The sequence below is a fragment of the Aythya ferina genome (assembly GCF_964211825.1).
Source record: "Aythya ferina genome assembly, chromosome: 3".
NCBI classification, from domain to species: domain Eukaryota; kingdom Metazoa; phylum Chordata; class Aves; order Anseriformes; family Anatidae; genus Aythya; species Aythya ferina.
The window spans coordinates 114,687,419-114,706,697 of record NC_140298.1 but is presented as its reverse complement, the minus strand read 5'-3'; the positions used below and the strand labels follow the sequence as shown (position 1 = coordinate 114,706,697).

At 43.0% G+C, this 19,279-nt stretch overlaps 1 protein-coding gene across 2 annotated transcripts in view; it reads left to right on the top strand.

Moving 5' to 3' along the window:
• CLIC5 (chloride intracellular channel 5) overlaps nt 1-19,279 on the top strand; it is a 68,440-nt gene that overhangs the window by 5,287 nt on the left and 43,874 nt on the right. Inside the window, exon 1 of one of the 2 annotated variants that reach the window (XM_084512380.1) lies at nt 8,642-9,914. The exons of the other annotated variant lie outside the window; for it this stretch is intronic. Within the exon in view, the coding sequence (XP_084368506.1) occupies nt 9,852-9,914 (63 nt within the window). The 5' untranslated portion in view covers nt 8,642-9,851. Of the gene's footprint in view, nt 1-8,641; nt 9,915-19,279 lie in introns of those variants that run through there. 2 annotated transcript variants of the gene reach the window in all.

The following is a 19,279-nucleotide window of genomic DNA, read 5'->3' as shown; positions in this document are numbered from 1 at the left end:
TGCTAGTCATAGCAATTCCCTTCTACTCATAAATTCTTTCCACAAAGGTGCCTCTTTTCACAGCTGCATCTTGTGTCAGGTTGTTTCTACTTTTATATCTAGACTAAACAAGAAGCAAAAAAAAAGATTATCTTAATAACTTCCTTGTTTAAGATATCTACCATCATTTAAGTAAATACATCATTCTAGTTAAGTGAAATGTCCTGATGTAAACACATTAGAGTCAGTCAGAAGAAGCCTCATTAATTTCTTGGTGCCTTTCATGGTTTTTCACTTACCCTGACACCTGTTTTCCTTCCAGCAGCAACATCGTATATGTATTTCGAATATCTCTATGATGTTTCCTGGTCTGCCTACAGAGCACCAACAGAGCCTAATTTTCACTTTCCCATTGGTGTACTCACAGGTACTGGTCCTGAACTTTGACTTCATCAGGTTCAAAGGGCTTCTCTCTGGATCCTTAATTGAAATCCTGATGCAGTTGTTTCCTTGTCTGTATTACTGCTTTTTAGGAAATTTAGCATCTCTGTGTAGAAGCTCGGAGCTTTATCCCTGTAGCTTGAGGACTGCCTGGGAAGAAAACAGGAGTAGAAGCTTACACGCGAATATATGTATATTTGATCTCTCTTCTGATTTCTGCCCACCTGCATTTATGCTGTTTTTGGATTTATTTTAAAATGTATTTGAAAAAAATTTGGAAATTGTTCTTTCTGAGGTGTTGGACATGATTTGGGATTCAGATGCTCTGGCAGGTAGGAGACCTGCACTCTGCAAAACAGCAGCTTTGGGGCCAGGCACCTTGCATGGCCTTAGGGGCTGGGTTTTTGTGCTGTAACCCCACCATCACAGCCCCAAATCACGGCAAAGTCACATTTCTGTGGAAAGACCTAAACACATATGCCAGAGAAGGGTTGGATATCAGCGAGGTGTGATATGCCCAGGCACCCGCCCTCCTTCTCTTTCCATGGTGATGGATTTGTCAGTACCCAACAAGCAGTTTCTAGTTACACAGCGCATAGTTCCTAAATGACATAACAAAGAACACCTTAGCAAAACAAAAGGACAGAAAGGCAGGGGCTGATTTATTCATCCATGTATCATTCTGCAGGACCGCATTCCGCGCTGGGCTTCGAGAGGCAAACAAAAATCTTTGTGTTTTCACCAAATGCAGGCAGGAAGCGTCTCCGTTGACTCAGCAGCTGCCTCCTGGTCCTAACTACTCATTTACTTCGGCGTGCGTCGCCGTGAGTTAACAAGACCACGTAGCCAGCAGCACAAGTTGGGAGCAGCAAAATCACGGTCATCGGGCTCCTCCCCGTGAGGCTGCGGAGAATGAAGTTTGGACTGGAGCAGGGTTTCTTTGAGGCATCGGGCGCTGATTGGCCCCGGGCCCCGCAGCTGATAACAGCTAAAAATAGCAGAGTATAAAAGCAGAGCCCACAGCGGGGCTGCCCTGGCCTTTCTTCTGCGGCTGCCGGCCAGGGCGAGCCGGTGCTCCTCTTGGGCGACACAGGCCGCCCAAGAGCATTCTCTGCTGCTTAATTCCCCTTAACAATTAACTCCTGGAATAAAGGCGCACGCTGGGCTGTGTGACTCAGGGAGGAAGGAAACAAGTTCTAATTTTAAAGCTAACAAAATACACCAAAGCTTGGGTTTTCCAAGCACAGCGGGACAGGTGGTCCAGTGGTAAGGCTTAGGGAACATGCTGGCAGAGCACCTGTGCCTCTCTGTGCGGGAATGTTGGATGCACACACATACCTGCACAGGGAATGTTCTCCAACTAGGGGATTCTGGATACCTGGATGTGTTTTTATTAGATTTTTATTTGGCACTAGTGGCATTGAGAAGTTCATGAGTCTGTTCTCAGCCTTGCTGCTGACCAGGGGGGAATCGAGTCACATTCTTGCATTTCTGTTCCCTTTCAAGCTTCATCTCTCTTTAAATGTAGACAGTGGGACTGGGAACAGTGGCTTCAGCAGCTGATTGCATTCCAAGAGAGACCTTTGGATGTCTGAAACGCTGTGCATAGGTAGAGAAGGCAGACACCTGTGTGAAAAAAAACAACTCCCCTTCTATAGTCTGGCAAAAGTTATATGGAATTGAAAACATTGTAATCAGGGAAAGCATTAGGGAGACTTAAAAATAGGTGGCAGTATCAGCCCTATCAATAATAAATCATTCTCTCCTGGATTAATTCCAGTTGCTGTGAGTCCTCCTCTGTGATTTTATGAAGCTCTGCACTATGGAATTTGTATGGGTGGATTCCTCTTCAGTGTAACTATTGTGTGTTTTTTTTTTTTTTTTTTTTTTTTTTTTTTTTTTTTCCCTGTCTATAATAGGTTTATAATATCCTGCAACCTCAGCAGATGACCTGGACAGCTTGCCTTCAGTTTTGATCTGATACACTTAATTATCTGAAAAGGTCACTTATAACTGCCTAGTCATTTTTCCTAAGTACATTCAATTACCTTTTAATTTATGTTTTAATTGAGAGATCACTCATAGCAAACAAGATAATTGCAGAGGATGCTGGTTTGATAATTCTGTAGAATAAAGTCTTTCTTTTGTGCTCAGGAAACCCCACACGAGTAGTGCTGGTAGGAGCTCCCATGTGGTCCAGATACAGAACTGAGAGGAGTCACTCCTGGCAGCACACCTGACTTCCCCTTTCTGAACTCTTTGCCTTTCTTCTTTGAAGGATGTTTTTCAGTGTCAACCTGAATCCAAAGGAGAACCTGAGAGTCTCTTACAGCTGCCTTCCTCTGCAGGAGGGTTTAGGATTTCTCACAACATCACAAAATGCCTTTATGTGTATTTATGAGTATGTCTGGCATCCAACTCTCACTTGCTGCTTGGCTAGGAATGGATGGAAATTGCTAATAATGAGTAAAGGGCTCCATATATCATTGGCGTTTTTCTAACTAATGCAGGTCTCCCAGGAAAAGCTAGTCCATTTTCTACAGAGGTATATCATAATTGTCACCAAGCAGTGAGAGTGGAATATCACAGCCAGCACCCACGGGCCCACATGTTCCTTATAAAAGTGATATCTGCCATACACATTGTGGAAATCTTGAAATTTAGGGAAAAGATTCTTTTTTTTTTTTTTTTTTTTTTTAATCTTCCATTTTTTTAAATGGAAGAAAATCTTCCATTTAAGATGAAAAATTTTTCTTCTTTCAAGTTGGACTACCCAGTATTCCTAATTCTGACAGGCTTAAATGAGACCCCATTACTTCAGACTGAATTTCACACTAAGATTTACCTTCAGATTTAAGCTAAGCTCATTAAGAATTGCCACCACCTTCCTTCACCTAGGGATGTGATCTCAAAGTCCTCATAACCTGTGTGTGGTGCTAATTTTCACCAGGGAAAACTAATAACTTGTGAGTGTCGCTGCTGAAGAGGGGTTCACACTGTGCTCAGCTAACCTCATTGCTCTGATCCATGCTGTTGCCTGAGTTAACAGGGCTGTGAAAAGGGTCTCTGAGCAAAGAAAAAATAAAATGAGATCTTACAATGTCAAGACATTGAGCCTTTGTGTGGAAGAAAGAAAAGACCACACCGCCATTCATTTCATAACAGCTTGAGGTGATGCACTAGGGAAAGTGAGCTTGATCACTGGCAAACTTTATGGAAACTTTAGCGCAGAAGTACCCAAAGGTGAAATGAAAAATGAATGAGCATTTTCTAAGGAGGATGGAAGGGTTACACAGTCCACTGGAGGCTCAAGGTCAGCCAGCAGCACTTAACCCAGGCGCACAGCACTGCCATCGATGAGATGTTGACCTCTGCTATCTCACAGTGATCACGGATGGGTTTATTGGGGCGCCAAAAGCCAGAAGCCCCTTTCTTAAGCCAAATAGTGCACACACCATGGAGGATGCTGTAATCTGCCATGCAGATGTGTGCATGTAACCTGCTGTGCAGGTTGGTTACGGCTCCATCTGGCACAGCTGAAGGTGGCTGCTGCCAGCACTTGAACCCCAAGGGAACTGCTCTGAGTCACGAGTAATTTCAAACTGAGCTGTTGAGGCTTCATCTTTTAGAAATAATGCGCATCGATACGGAACGTAATTTCTGCAGTTAGCCAAATTGCTTGCTAAACAACAGAGTGAAACACAAATGCATCCACTGAAATCAGCAGCAATTGTGCCTTCTTGGGGCCTTGTTTACTGGGAGCAATTGAAACCCAGGCTGAGATCTGCGTGGCATGAACATGCCACTTCAAACCTTTTCTCTGTCTATTCAATAATCAGGGTGGGAGCAGTGCATTGTGTGCTGCATCAAATTATATGCATCAAATTATAATCAATTTAGATTTATTTTGTAATGAGAAGTGCACCAAGAAATAAACAGAAATAATCTAAACAGGGCCTTGCACTAAGAGCACCTGTAAATTAAGATAGAGATATGCATTATTTCCTCTGTTGCAGAGTTTTAAGTAAAATTACGTGGTTTTAGTTGTATGACAGCAGTGAGTCAACAACAGTGGGTACACCACATTTACCTGGTGTAATTTTTCTTCATAGCACTTAACATTATGGAGGACTTATTTTGAAAAACAAGGGCTGAGGATATCCATATTCCCTTTTTCATCAGCTATGTTATTGATATAATCCACAGATCTGGACAATCTATGATGCTCTCCATTATATCCCCTGCAATACTGCTTTCCAGCGCTGTCCTGGTCGTGTATGGAAGAAATTCATGTTTTTTAATTGAATTGATGGTTTGGGAGATAATGGTAATTAAAGAAACCTCTGTCCTCTAGAAACCTCTCTACCGAATGCAGCATTAGGAAATGATGTTGTACCTTTCAAGTGCCACTTCCCTGTGAATGGTCAGCTCTGACTGTCTCGATGCAAGTGGAGAGATGATTATCCATTATGAAATCCTCCTTCACCCTGAACAGCAGTGGGTTTTTCTCCTGAAGCTGTTAATGCTCATTAACGTTACAATGCGGTTTGATACTGCATCCATGTGAAAACATAAGTACATAGAAAAATCATGTCATGGAGCTCACTTTGCAAAACTCCCACCTGAGCTGACGCTAGTGATCTCCCATTTTGTTAAGCAGCTGGGTTTTGTCCAGAGACCTTCAGAGCTAAAATCATGCATTCTCACCGTATGGTGAAGGACAGCTGCTGTAGCTCATGGCTACAACAGATTTATAACGTCTAGGGGATGGCTGTGGAGGGGAATATCTAAAAAATGCCATTTAAGGGGAATGCAAAGTTTTTCTGGCCCGGAGTTTGCCATCTCATCCATTTCTTGGGACATTCCGGCTGTGCAGCTGTTGTATGGCTGTCTTTTGTTCCATGCCCCTGAGTGTGGCACAATTTAGAAGAAGGAACAAAATCACAGTTCCTCCTTGTTCCATCAAAGTAACACATATGGAGGCACTGTGCATCTCTGGAACTGGGGGAAAATGTCTGCTCACCCAGCCTTGCTCTGAGGCTAAGAAGTGCTTTGTACATCCTGGCATGCCTTGTTCCCCTGGGGAGGCAAACAGTCTGACCCCAAATATCTGAGACAAATCTCTTTTGATTTTTCTGAAGATCAAACAAGAGCTAGATAGAGATGTTGTGATTCAAAAGAAAATTAAAGCTATTCAATTAATCCCTTTTATTTTTGGCTTCACAGTTTCTCACATGTTCACTTGTTAAATAAATACTATGTCAAAGATACCAGCATGCAATAAATGCAGTTGCAAATTACCGTAATTCAGAACTGTCCCCAGAAGCTATATTTTCATAACCTGTTCACACATGCTGGTTTAGTAGCTGGGTCTGCACTCGCTGCTTGGTTGGTTTCCTTTTAGGCAATTAAGCAGTTAAATAATTCCCAGGTAAAAATCGTAGCACCCAATACCATTTACTCCAGCTGCACCAAGATTCTGCTTCTTTTGTTATTCCATAGAGGAAGTTTATTCCCAACATAAAAAAGAAATAAAAAAAATAATGTTTCTGCCTTCCAGGAAATATTCTCTGTCACACAAGACTTGTGATTCCTTGCCCTACCGGGATGAAATGGGCAGTGGCACCACGTGCACGCCGCGGGATGCACTCTGTGCACTGATCCTTCTTGGTAGCTCAGTGGCCTGTTGGAGAGCTCCACGATAGAATTACATGCTGGATGCTTGGCCTCTGATTCACCCCCTCGGGACAAATCTTTGCTGGAAGTGAGGCTTGGATCAGGCCCGTGAAAGCTGATAGTGGTAGAGTGCACCTACAATAGAGGTCTTACGTGGAGATGTGACGGTTCCTTTTCTGTAGCTGGCCTCTTCTTTTATTAATGGCACGATGTGCTCATATTCATTTATATGTCTCATAAACCTCAAACGATAATGACTTGGCTTATGAAGAGTTCATAATTCAGTATCTAATATTCTTGTAGGTAACTCAAAGCCTCTGCTACTTCTGACTTGCGAGAAAATGATAGGCCAAACTAAGCGACTCATTCTTCACAGCAGAATGAGAGCGTACTAATTATTTATCAGTATCTTACCCTTCATTTGACTGAAGAAAGAGCTGATTTCGTAACACAAAATAGAGCCAAGTGGACAATAATAACCATTATAGTCAGAAAGGTTCCACCCAGATGTAAGTGATAAGTCAGTTTTAGATGACAGCAAAGCAGAAAATGCATGATTAGATTCTTGAAGTATTACATATATATAAATATAAATATATATAACATACTATATATATTATATAGTATATATATATATTTCCTCCTACTCCTCACTGCCTCTTATAATGGTTACCTTAAACCAAGCTTTTAGGATATATTTAAAAAAAAAACAAAAACAAACAACTCAGCATTTACATGAACAAGGACTCTTTTTTTTTTTTTTTTTTTTTTTTCCTGGATATGAGCAACTTCTTTAAAGATCTAAGTCCTGTTTTCTCCAAAATAACTCTTAGGAGTGGGAAAGTGTTAAGCATTTCACAGAATGTAGTTGTAATAACTAAAGACAATGCTCTACAGCAGGTCCTATGCTAGAGTCCTGATAATCCTGTTCCCTGCTATGTATCTTTGCATTCACTTCCATTTAATTAAATGGCTTATAATCAAACAGGCTTGCTTTTAAGCTTTGATTTTGTCATGAACATTCAGGGTGATGCTTTCTGTTAGCAATAATAAGCCTGAGCTGAAGCAGGGAGCCTCTTCTTGGGATTCCAGAGGGAGATTTTTGAAAATCAGAGTTTTTTTGAGGTGGGCTGGATTATTCTCTCTGTGGCCCACCAGCAGCATGAAGCCCATGGGCCCTGACCTGTTCCTACAGTACATTAAATCTGGGATAAAATGAAAACAGTTTCAGGTTTTCTTATCTTTCTTTGGACTTAATAGTTTCCTTTCTACTTTTCTGTCCTTCAGTCTAAAAATCCTTGTCTTACAAACTAATTACAATGCATGACTAAGCCCAGACAGTAATTGGGGAGGAAGGATTTAAATGTTTTGATATGTTGAGTCTCTGCAGAAATTGCTGCATCTGTAGCTGAACTTCTGGAAGAGCACAGCATGCACATCGCCTGAAGTGGGAGATGGCACGTGTGTAGAAATCAGGCACTAATTTCTGTTACTTAATAGTTACAGTGGGATTTGTCTGGCCATTGTAACGCCTTCCATCTGAGGTTGTTACCCTGGGCTCCCTTTTTTACCAGTGGAAAAAAAGTAGGCACTTCTAGGGCACGTTTCTCCATTCTAAAATAGACATCTAAATAGGCCACACAAATCATCTTTGTACGTGCTGATAACTTGAATGCTGATTTTATTTAAATGCTTTGTTTTTGCATTACCAGTACTGTAGCTGGCAATATTTTCTTATTCCAGAGCTGATATATACCCTCCTGTGATACAAACCCTGCAAAGCACTTGCCAATATCCAAACGCTGTTTGCAGTGAGGCTGGAGCTACAGGTGACCTCAGTCAGGACAGCCCACTTGCCATTGTTATCAGGAGCCTTCAATAAAGGGAAATTATAGTGTTGCATGAGATGCTAAAGCAAAGCAAGTTTCCAGCAAAATTTATAGCCACGTAGATGATAATATATTATTTATGGATGCATTTCAGAGATACGGTGACTGTACTTACATATTTGGCTGACTTTTATAACTGTAATATGTAATTACAGTGCAATGATTCTTTGTGCTACACACAAGTACACTTAGCCCATGTCCTTGGAAGTTTGCCTGTAGGCCTATGAATAATTATACTATAAATGTTTGGTAATTAATGTACCTAGTCCAAAAATTACATGTAAAAATTTGAAATCAAAGGAGTAATAACACTTAATTCTCTTATAGTTAACCTTCCAGTTATTTGAATGAGTGCTAATTAGATCTAAAAACCATAAGCGCACTTTTACACTAATTACGAGGTTGATTATGTTGTAATTACAGTTGCAGCAGCGTAACGAGATTGTTAACCATTTGAGTGCTTCGGGGAGCGCATGCAACAGCTGTTGGTAGGCATTCCCAGAAAGTTTCCCCAAAATGCTGCAGAGATGTTGGCCACTGCTTTCCTGGACCTGTGTCAAGCACCTGGAGGTCAGGGGAGGGAATCAGAGATTATCGCGACGGCTGGCAGCTGGGAGCACTTATAAAAAGTCGACTGATCATGTCAGAACAGTTCCCGACAGCCATGTGGGTGCCAGCAGGGGAGGGTAAACCTGTGCTGCAGCCACGCGAGGTCAGTTTTGTTCCTACCATGCCTGGCTCACCCAGCATGCGGGAGGGAGCTGCTGCGGTCCTGAAATGGGAGCATGTTTTGTGATTAAAAAGTCATGCATTGCAATTAAAATGTCCCAAAAAAGGGACTTCTTGAAGGCGTGAAGGTAGCCGGTCCCTGCTGACAGTGATGGCAAAGATGAGGAGGTGCCGCCCGGCCCCTCCACCCCTGGGCGCAGCCCTTCCCCGTGCCTTTTTGCCCTGTCAGTGTCCCGCACCCTGAGCCACCTCTTGCTCAGGATTTGTGCCTGGTGACCTCTGAGTCACTCCAGGGTGAGGGAAGGGAGCATAGGTGTGTCAGTTAGGAGGCTGAAGCCCTTTAAAGAAGTTTTCTTCCGTGCTTCAGCATGCCATCACACACCAGTCCCCACTCTGCAACCAGTCCAGCAATAGTTGGCCCCAAATATTTAATTTTATTTTCCCAGGCCTTGTAGCTCTTTATTCTCCTGCTTAGCCCTGTTGCCAGTATGCAGGGCTTCCCACCTTGTGCAGAGCTCTGCCTTCCTGCACGCTCCTTGCCCTGACACAGCATCCAGCCCATGGGGTGAAGAAATCAGGCTTCTTTCCCCTCTCCATCCTCAGCAGTAACAACATTAGGATTTCAAACAGCTGAGCAGCAGGACAAAACACCTTCAGAAGAGAAGGAAAACCACCCCCAGTGCTCAAAGCAAGGAGCCCAGCCTGTCGTGGAGCTTCCCTCTGCCCGTCTCCCTTTGCTCAGAGACCGATCCTGCTGTAGGTACCAGGAGCTTGTCTCCTCCCCTGTGAGTTAACCCCACCCTCTGTTTTTATGCTCCGGGCTATTTTGGGCAGGCAGCGAGAAGTGCAGCTCTGACAGATGAGGATTCTGTACCAGAGCACAGCAGCACTTGTTGCTCTGAAGAAGTACAGCCCCGCGGCAGGGACCGCTCCTCCGCTGCCTGCAATTTGCCTCTTATTTATTTATCCACCTGCAAACTTGTCTTCACCGCCGGTTTCGGGTTTTATTGTTGCGAGTGATGTTTTAAAAGCTTGGCAGAGCTTTTTCTTTGGAGGGGAAACCCACCTGCTGTGGGGCTGAAACCTCCTTTTGCCACTTAATAGCGGGAGATCAGCCAGTGGCCTTGGGGGTGAAAAATGACAGACTCTCTTCGTGCTAATGGGGAAGGGAAGGACCCTGAAATCGAGCTCTTTGTCAAGGTAAGCTGCTCTGTGAACTGGACACTGGTGTGGCTCTCGGATCACCTCGGCTTCTATTTAATGATCAAAGTTTAATTTTCTGGCTCTGAGCGGACGCGGTGCTGTGACAGCCTGTTATCTCCTGCAAACACGTTCATGCTGCTTTCTTTTTCATGACATTAGAATTAGGTAATGTTGCAGAGGGAGAGCCAGAGTTCCTTGATTTTATTGTTATTGCTCTCCTTGTGAGTTTGTCCTGTTATTCTTAGCCTGCTGCCTGCAACGTGCTGGGTCCCGACTTTGGAGTGCCAGGGTTTTTGTTAGGAATCCCGACTTCCTTCTCCATTTTTGGGAATTAAGAGCAAAGAGCTGAGGGGCACCACAGTTCAGTACCTCGGTTTGAAGCACTGACAGCTCCGGAAACACAAAGGGTAGAACTAAGCTGGCAGACTTCTGATTATATTTCCTGGACTCTTGGTTTCTGAAGCCCAGTTTGATTTTTTAACAAGGGTGACTAATAAAGAAAACTGATCTAGTGATTAAACAAAGAAAAACAAGTGCACCCATTATATGGTAAGATTTTAGCATATTTCAAACTGGGTACATCTGTTGGTCTTGGGATAGGAAAACCTTTTTTGCTAAAGTCAGTGGCACAGTTCAGCCCTGTCATGCAAACAACCTGAGTAACAGCAAACTTCACGCAGGCTGTCCCACTGGAGAGCTCAGATTTTTTGACGTTCAGAGCATGTTTTAAAGCCTCTGCCCATGTCAATCCACCATGCCCATGTAAAACCCAGGTGTTTGGTCTCTCGGAGCCTAAACCATCCCTGGTTTGGATGGGATCATTATTAATATGTGGGAGTTATATAGGGCCCTTTGCAAACAGAGTACCAAATGATTGGGAAAGCAAATTCCAGCTCCTCCCTTCTGTCAAGCTGAGGGTACATAATTGCTTTGTACTCCCTGATGGATATTTTGGGCTATAAGTTGAAATGTCAGCCACATACCACAATACATATACATCTTCCAAAACCAGTCATTTCAGGTGTGGCCTTTCTGACCGAGCCAGTACAGAGTTTTTTTTTTCCTTATCAAACAAAGATTTTACAAGAATTCCTGGCTTGTAACTGTCTGGTACATCCCTTGTGTGGACCTAAACATGTTAAAAGAGACCTGCCTGGGTCCGTACACCCTGATACCTTTCCTCTGCAAGTTGTTTCTACCAAAGTGAGTTTAATAGAGAGGTTTGTGTGCTAAAAAATAGGTCAGTGAGATTTTCTGGTGTTCTGTCCTCACAAATGTGTTCTGGAATGCAAACCTGTAACTTGTGATTCGTTTTAGTGCCCACCCTATTTTGCTGAGGCTGATAACGGAGATTTGTGTTGTATGGTAATTTAACTAGCATCAGCTGTGAAAGTCAAGGCCACTTTTCAGTGTGTGAAGCTCTGGATCCATAAGTGAGTAGCAAATTTTTTTACTGTAGTCAGTGGAGCCATGCCACCACCTGAAGATTTATAACTCCAGAAAGAACATTTTTAGCAACATGACTTCCTGCATAATGCATGGTACAGAGCTGTATAGAGACTCACATAAAACTCATAATTTGCTGAGCTGCAGTGAAAGGATTAATTGGTATCTTCCTGGAGACTTTCCATTTGGGTTGAAAAATTGCAGTTCTTGAAGTTTTGGAAAGGTGTCATTAATTTAATTAAAAGTCTAAGAAGTTGAATAGCAAAACACGTAACTGAGTGTTAAATCAGACAGCTCAAAAGTTGAAAAACAAATAAAAAGATCCAAACAGGACAGGAGCTAAAAGCTGAAAAATAGGAGTGTGTAAGAGAAATGTGAACAGGTGAAAACTTATCTGGAGTATGAAATTTAAAAGGATAACTGGATAAAGGGATACTGCAGAGGAGGAGGAGCAGGAGGAGGCCCTCATGCTGTTTTAATTTTGGGAAGAAGAGCAGAAAGGTGGCAGTTTCCAGGTGAGTATAAGATGCTGGGGCAGGTGGAAAATCTAAACATCAAGGACCACACTCGAGGGAAGTGCTAAGATCAGGCTGTGCTGGGGTCAGGGAGTGTTTCATCATTTGCTTTTGCAGAGCTGACATTTACTCGAGGGAAAGAGTTCAGCCATGCACCCTTGAATGAATACGCGTCCAGAAAACGCAGAGATGTAAGACAGCAGGTATGGCCTGGAGAAAACTGAATCTTCTGCAAGCACAAATAAAGCAGAACAGGCTGTTGTTCACCAGCCAGCGAGCCTCTAATAAAAGCAGTTGGTGTCTCAGGTTAAAAAAAGAGGTGTTACACAATTGCTCTATTTCCTTTTTTCTATTTAACAAGTGGTGAAGCAGGAGCCCTAGAAAGACAAGCAGAGGGATGACTGTAAACAAAAGAGCCGTGCTGTAACCTAATGCAGGCCAGCTATCTCCAGAGCCATGCAGATAGGCTGGGCACCACCGTGCTGCTTCAGGACACGGGTATTTGAGCTGGGATGGCAGAGGCGGGTTAAGCGGTTATCACGCCTATTTGTTACATCCCCATTGATTTTACTCCTTTTTCTGTTTTTCTAACGGTGCCCTAACCTGGATCTGGGAGATGGTTTGCTGTTAAGGAGCGTTCCTTTCTGTTCCTTTCCCCAAATCTGGGCCGGGGCGCAGGGGTGGGAAGATGGGGCACTGGGCAGAGCGGGGAGATGCTGCTGGAGCCGAGTCCGCAGGTTGTGTAGGCAGGCCCGTGGCAAACACCGAAACTCTCCAGCAGCAAATCACTCTCTGAACTTGTTTGACAAGGACTTGGAAGAGGCTGCTGGAAAATAAAAGGCTTGCTATATGGCAGCGAAGGATGCTGGCAGCAGCAGCGTTGGGGAAGTAAGCATCAGGAGGCAGCGCTTGCTCTGTGCTTAGCCCAGCTGGTTGTAACTCAGGTTAATTTTATTTCTTTGTATGCTGGAGAAGCAAAGTGCCTCTGTATAAATGACACCCTGACGGAAGGTATATTTAGCTTTTTTTGGCAGTCTCGCTCCTGTACACTTGAATGTAATGACTAAACCGAACTGGTGTTCTTTTGAGAGACGTACAGCAATACTGACTATTAAACTGCAGATGGGAGGAGCACTGAACTTTTATGGTTTCTTTTTGTTTGCTGTGTAACCAGGTGTTTGGATGTATGTTCCTTGCATTTCAGAATTAGAGTACTGCTTAATATCTGGAAAGTTAATTTGACTGCAGATATGTCTTAAATGTGGAAAACCAAACACGATGCAAACAAGACTCAGAAGTGGAGCTGTCTGATTGCATTGCTCAGGACGAGTGCAGTCTAGAGAGCAAACAAATCACAGAAATTGTCCAAAGTGCGTTAATTAAATATATCTTCCTGATTTAGAAATATCTATAGTAAGATACATAAGAATCTGTCTTTCTGATGATCAAAAGGCAGTGGTGTCATCGTGGCAGTAGGAGGACGAGCAGTGAGCTGGCAGACAGTTATTTCTGCAGCCAGTCATCGCTGTGGCATTGGGGTGGATATTCTGGATACGGTCATTGGTCCAGGTTTGCAAGAGCTTTTGCTGAGAAGGTGCAAGGCTTTACTTCACAGAGCCTTCACCTGCAGTCATGACAACACCCATCTGCTGGAAGTGCTTTGAAAAGCACAGAGGGAGGCCTGTTAGAGACCTTCAACTCACTGACTCAGACATTGACCGGATGCTAATTGAAGGCATAAAGTCATAAACCACACCAAATGCTCTCAACCTGTCCCACCCATTAGGAGTAGAGAGCGTTGTGCATGACCAGCCATGGTGAAGGTGTCCTTGCAGCATCTTAGGGATATGGCAGCAGCCAAGGTAAGGCTCAAGGACTAACAGCGGTGATATAATTATAAGGACTCCTCCAGTCATTGCTGCTAGAGGCTTATCATAAAGAAAAGAGGTTAGTTTCGGTGTAGCCGTGGTCTGCTGGAGGAGCAAGCAGACATGCTGGGAGCCTACAAGCCGTTTGTCACCTCCAAACGTTTCATTCTGAGGAGCTTGAGGTGTCTATTAGGAGTATGTTTAAAAGCACTGCCAAGACTCGGCCAGGGGCGAACCCCGTTGTTTTTAATTATCTCCACCATAGGGTGATTTCAGACTAACTCTGGTCAGGATTTTGGTGAGCTGTTCTAATATAACCCTAAAGGAAGATGCAGATAAAAAGGTTACTCTCAGTGCAGTCATTCCCCATTATTAAAGCTTTTTGTGTTTTTAAGGTGATGGAGCCATTGAGATAAGAAAACTGGTTTTAGTTACAAATTTTGGGGCTTCTCAAAGCCAGTAATGGCCTTGCTAACTGGGTGAGAGAGCTTGACAGGCTCCTTTTAACCTATTATAAGAATACAGGCTCTGTAATTTATTTGATTCATAGACTGCCCTCTAGAAACATTCTGATGATGACTAGAAATCCCAACCAGATCTGGGAGGCACAAAGTTCATTTCTGTTTCTTAAGAAGACTGGATATTTTACCAGCTGCTGTGGACTCAGCTTTTGTCTTCCATAAAAAAAAAAAATAAAATTTCTACCTTTAGCAGAACTTTCTAGGTAAAGAGGAAATAGTAAAGAAAAGTACCAGGAAGAAGAATAGTGATACTCAAACTGCTGGTCCAGCCTGTCTGGCAGTTCAAGGAGGACAATAACATATTGTTGGCAGCTGCCCTGAGCATGGGTGTTACTGTAAGGATCCTGCATTTCTTGTCCATTCTGAGCTGCCGAGCAGATGGTGGGCTTCATAGGCCTTGTCTCCTCCAAACTTTGTTTGGTGAGGTGGTGCATGAGCAGCAGTCTCCTGTCTTCCAGTGTGCTGTCTTTGTGCACTGGTATCAAGGTTTCCAAACCATACCAAAGTCCACTGGGAGTCCAGACATCAGCATAAGTACTGGGAGGAAAATAATTTTAAAGCTTTGTTTGCAATTATATAATGTTGCTTCATGAGCTCCATGCAGGAGATTTCAAGCATTTTGGTGTGATTCTGGCTCAGTTCCTTTCTTGCTCAGTTCTTTTCAAGTCAGGATTGACCCTGTTGAAGCCCACAGAATTTATGTGTGTAAAATGAGCAAAGACAGTCGGGCCTCCTAAATCTGAATCACACTGTTCGAACAAGCAACTTAATAGTAACCCACTGCAGACCCGGTTAAATGGGAGAAATACTACCTGGCCTGAGACTTGCTTCTCTGGTCTTTGAATTCAGCATTTACCATGAAGTAATCTAAAGAATAAAGTCAAGTAAAAAAATCCACTTTGATAAGATCTAGTTTTGCTTTAATTCTGTACTGCTGAAAAAACATAATTCAATAAAGAAATAGATGCTTAGCAAATGTTTTAAAGTTGCAAGTTGCATGTTTTTCCTTGTGATGAAGAAAAGCAACATGCCAAAAAAGCTTTAGCCAGAGTTATACAGGCCAGAGTCTGTGTCTGCATCTCTGTTTTCTCTCTGAGCACTTGCAGATTTTGTCTTGTACAAAGACAAATGTCTCATTGGTGGGAATACTGGAGACAGACAGCGTACAGTTTAAGCAGGCCAAATGTACAAAAGGACTTGGCAGGGATATAACCACTATCCATGCCACCTTAAACCTAGGCTGGAACGCTTTTATGATTGATTGGGAAACTGGATCTCAAGTTAAGAAGGGAATTTCGTCTCTGTCTCCTGCCTGCATACATGATGTAATCATTAGCTAAAGGTGAGTGACATCCTTACCTGCTATTTTGCTTTTTTTTTTTTTTCTTTCCCTTATATAAATAGGTGTGACTGCTGGCTGTTTATTGAACTTGATGGCATCAATATATACGTTAGATGTGACGAATGCATCTGATTAAAATTAAACATTCAAATTTTTGTTGACTATGCATGGACTTCAATATTTCCTTAAATACCTTTCTCAGTTGAACCCATGATTAGAACAGATAAGACTTTAGAGACATTCAGGATGGGTCATATCTTGTTGCCATAAAATCCAGTGAAGCTTGCACTGCTGAGTTCAGCAGCAGCAGTTAGACCAGCCTGTGTGCCTTTGAGAAATCTCACCTTAAGCATATCTGAGACTTTGTTTAAACTCCATCTACTAACTCCTTCCTTTATTTCATTTTTTTTGAGCTGCCTAGTCAAATCAGGTAAATACGGTGTTTTAATTCCACCATAAAGAGCTGGTGATATTCATAATTGTTTTTGCCTGTACTTAGAAATAGCCATCGGTATGCTTTGGGTGCTCTATGTTTAGCTGCAGATAGCTTGTTTTCCATCTCTGGCAGCTGACTCTCTGGTCTCTCTGGTCTCGTCAGAATCACAGGTTGGTGTGTCACAGTTCAATGGTGACAGTGAAGCTCCAGTAAGTGTCCCCAGGAAACTTTTATCGGCAATATATGGCTCTGCTGCGGCTGTTCCAGAACAGTAAATGTCACAGAGATCGGTTGACAGAGCATCCCAAAAATATACAGGGATCCTTTCCAAGAGAGCCAGTAGGAAGTATGTCTGTGCTCCGTAGTTACACGCTAGTATCAATTCACCTGGCTATGTCAAATATATTTTGATGGAATGCTGTGTGAGGATCATTTAGAATAACAAAATGATCATTACAGTAACTGTGTTACTTGTATTACTAGTATTACCTGTATTACTGGTGCTTGTATGACACCTAATTCTTCAAAACCTGGCAGATATCAGTAAACTAATCCTAGCTCTGAGAGGTATCATAAACACTAGTATTTCCATTTGCCAGCTAAGGGCTCTAGTAGAAGATTTTTCAAATGATTCTTTATTTAATAGAGTTAGACAGCTGTTAATTGGCAGAGTTTATGTGTTAGGGTTATAAATGATTAAAAGATGTCAATGACACTTTTTCTCAGTGAAGGCTTACTCAAAGTCATAGGGAGAATCAGTTGGCATAAGGAAGGTCTTGATTTTGTGTAGGATTCGTCCTCTGTCTTTTTGAACTAGGAAATCAGAGCAGGTGCCTGAAGTTCTGTAGTATGTATTTAGAAAGTAGATTCAAATGGTTCATTTGACAAAGCAGTGTTTAACATTGACAAAGTCCAAAACAAATCCTCATCTCATTCCCTTTCCTTCTTTGCCCCTTGCTCTGCCCATTTGTACTTTGTATTGCTGACCTGCAATAAAATTCATCTAGGTGTTATAACCATGGTATATATACACAGCAGCTGTGAGTGATTTTTTTTTTTTTTTGGTAGGTATAATGAATTTAGTCAGCATCATGTTCTCCTGGCATGATATTTTATATTATACTTAAGAGCTGAAAATTATTACAGTGCAAAAGTAATTCAAAATGTATTCAGTTGTGTTTTGAAGTTCCAAAGTCAGTAATATTATACAGAATCACAGAATGGTTTGGGTTGGAAGGAACCTTAAAGCCCATCCTGTTCCATCCCCCTTGACATGGGCAGAGACACCTCCCACCAGACCAGGTTGCCCAAAGTCCCATCCAGCCTGGCCTTGGACACTGCCAGGGATGGGGCACCCACAGCTCCTCTGGGCAGCCTGGGCCAGGGCCTCACCGCCCTTTGAATACAGAATTTCCTCACAACATCTAATCTAATTCTCCCTTCTTTTAGGTTAAAACTGTTCCCCCTTGTCCTATCACTATCTGCCCATGTGCAAAGTTGGTCCTCATGGCTTTTACTTTAAGGTAGATTTTTCTGTAACTGAAATCTACCTGTCATTGCTCTTAGCTGATAAACTTGATAGCAAAGTTCATGCATACATGTGGAATGGCTCCATAAAATGTTTTATTTGACTGTTAACTTAAATGACTGTAAGAGAGTATTATTCTGTCTCAGTAATCATAGAAGAATCATAGAATCATCTAGGTTGGAAAAGACCTTCAGGACCACCAAGTCCAACCATCAACCTGACCTACTGAGTCCCATCACTAACCCATGTCCCTCAGTGCCATGTCAACACGTCTCTTAAATACCTCCAGGGATGGAGACTCCACCACCTCCCTGGGCAGCCCATTCCAATGCCTGACCACCCTCTCCATGAAGAAATTCTTCCTGACTTCCAATCTAAACCTTGCCAGGAAAACCTGAGGCCATTTCTTCACATCCTACCACTTGTCACTTGAGAAAGGAGGCTAACACCCTCCTCCCTGCAGCCTCCCTTCAGGTAGCTGTAGAGAGCCAGGAGGAGCCTCCTCCAGACTAAACAACCCCAGTCCCTCACCCCCTCTTCATACATCTTGTTTTCCAGTCCCTTCACCAGCTTCATTGGACTTTTCTAAACACATCCCAGGAACTCAAAGTCCTTCTCATAGTGAGGGCCCCAAGCTGTTCACAGCACTCAAGATGCGAGCTCACCAGGGCCGAGCACAAAGTGGCAGTCACTCCCCTGGCCCTGCTGGCCATGCTGTTCCTGATGGAGGTCAGGGTGCCCTTGGCCTTCCCGGCCACCTGAGCACACCTCTGGCTCGGTGTCAACCAGCACCCCCAGGCCCTTTTCTGCCAGGCAACTTTCCAGCCACTCTTCCCCAGATCTATATCACTGCATGGGGTTGTTAAAACCCAAGTGCAGGCCCCAGCACTTATCCTTGTTGAATGCCATGTAGTTGGCCTCAGCCCATTGATCTGGCCTACTCAGATCCCCCTGCAAAGATGTCCTGCCCTCAAGCAGATCAACAGGCCTGCCTGAGTTGGTGTGGTCTGTAAACTTTCTGAGGGTACACTTGATCACCCATTTGATAACTTATCTTTCTGAGTGTTTATGTGTTTACTCTGCAATATATATAATTTTCTTTAATGACAGTGCTCCCTGGATGATATATCTCTTCCATGATATAAGATTCCTACTCTATTCAGCTACCCTGGTGCACCACAGAAATTGTGTAGCTACAGTGTCAGAAGAGAAGGTGTGCTCAGAAAAGAGACTGGGACACAAACCACCAGAGCTATACTTCATTCTGTATGATACTACTGCAAAGTTTTGCCATGTTAAAGTGGCCCCAGATGCTGATATTTTTGAACTTCCATCCTATGAACAAATCAGTGTTTCAGCTCTTTATCCTAATACAGAGCAAAAGCAACAGTTCTTACCAGGTTGAAACTCCTGATTTTTATTTTGATCCACCCCTAGTCAAAATATGAAAAGGTCCTGCCATGCACATTCTGCAACATAAGGTCAGTAATATTGCTAGGTTACCACCCAAATTCTTTTATGTACTCTTTTGCTCTTCTGCCTTCTTCGATGACCTTGGACAAGTTTTTCAGGCTCTCCTGGTCTCAGTTCCAGCTTTGTAACAAGCTGATTATAGTCCTCCACCAGATGTGGAGGCATTGTGGGAGCAGGGAGTATTCTTTGCTCTTTCCCAGAAAAGAATCCTGAACACCACTGAAAATGTATGG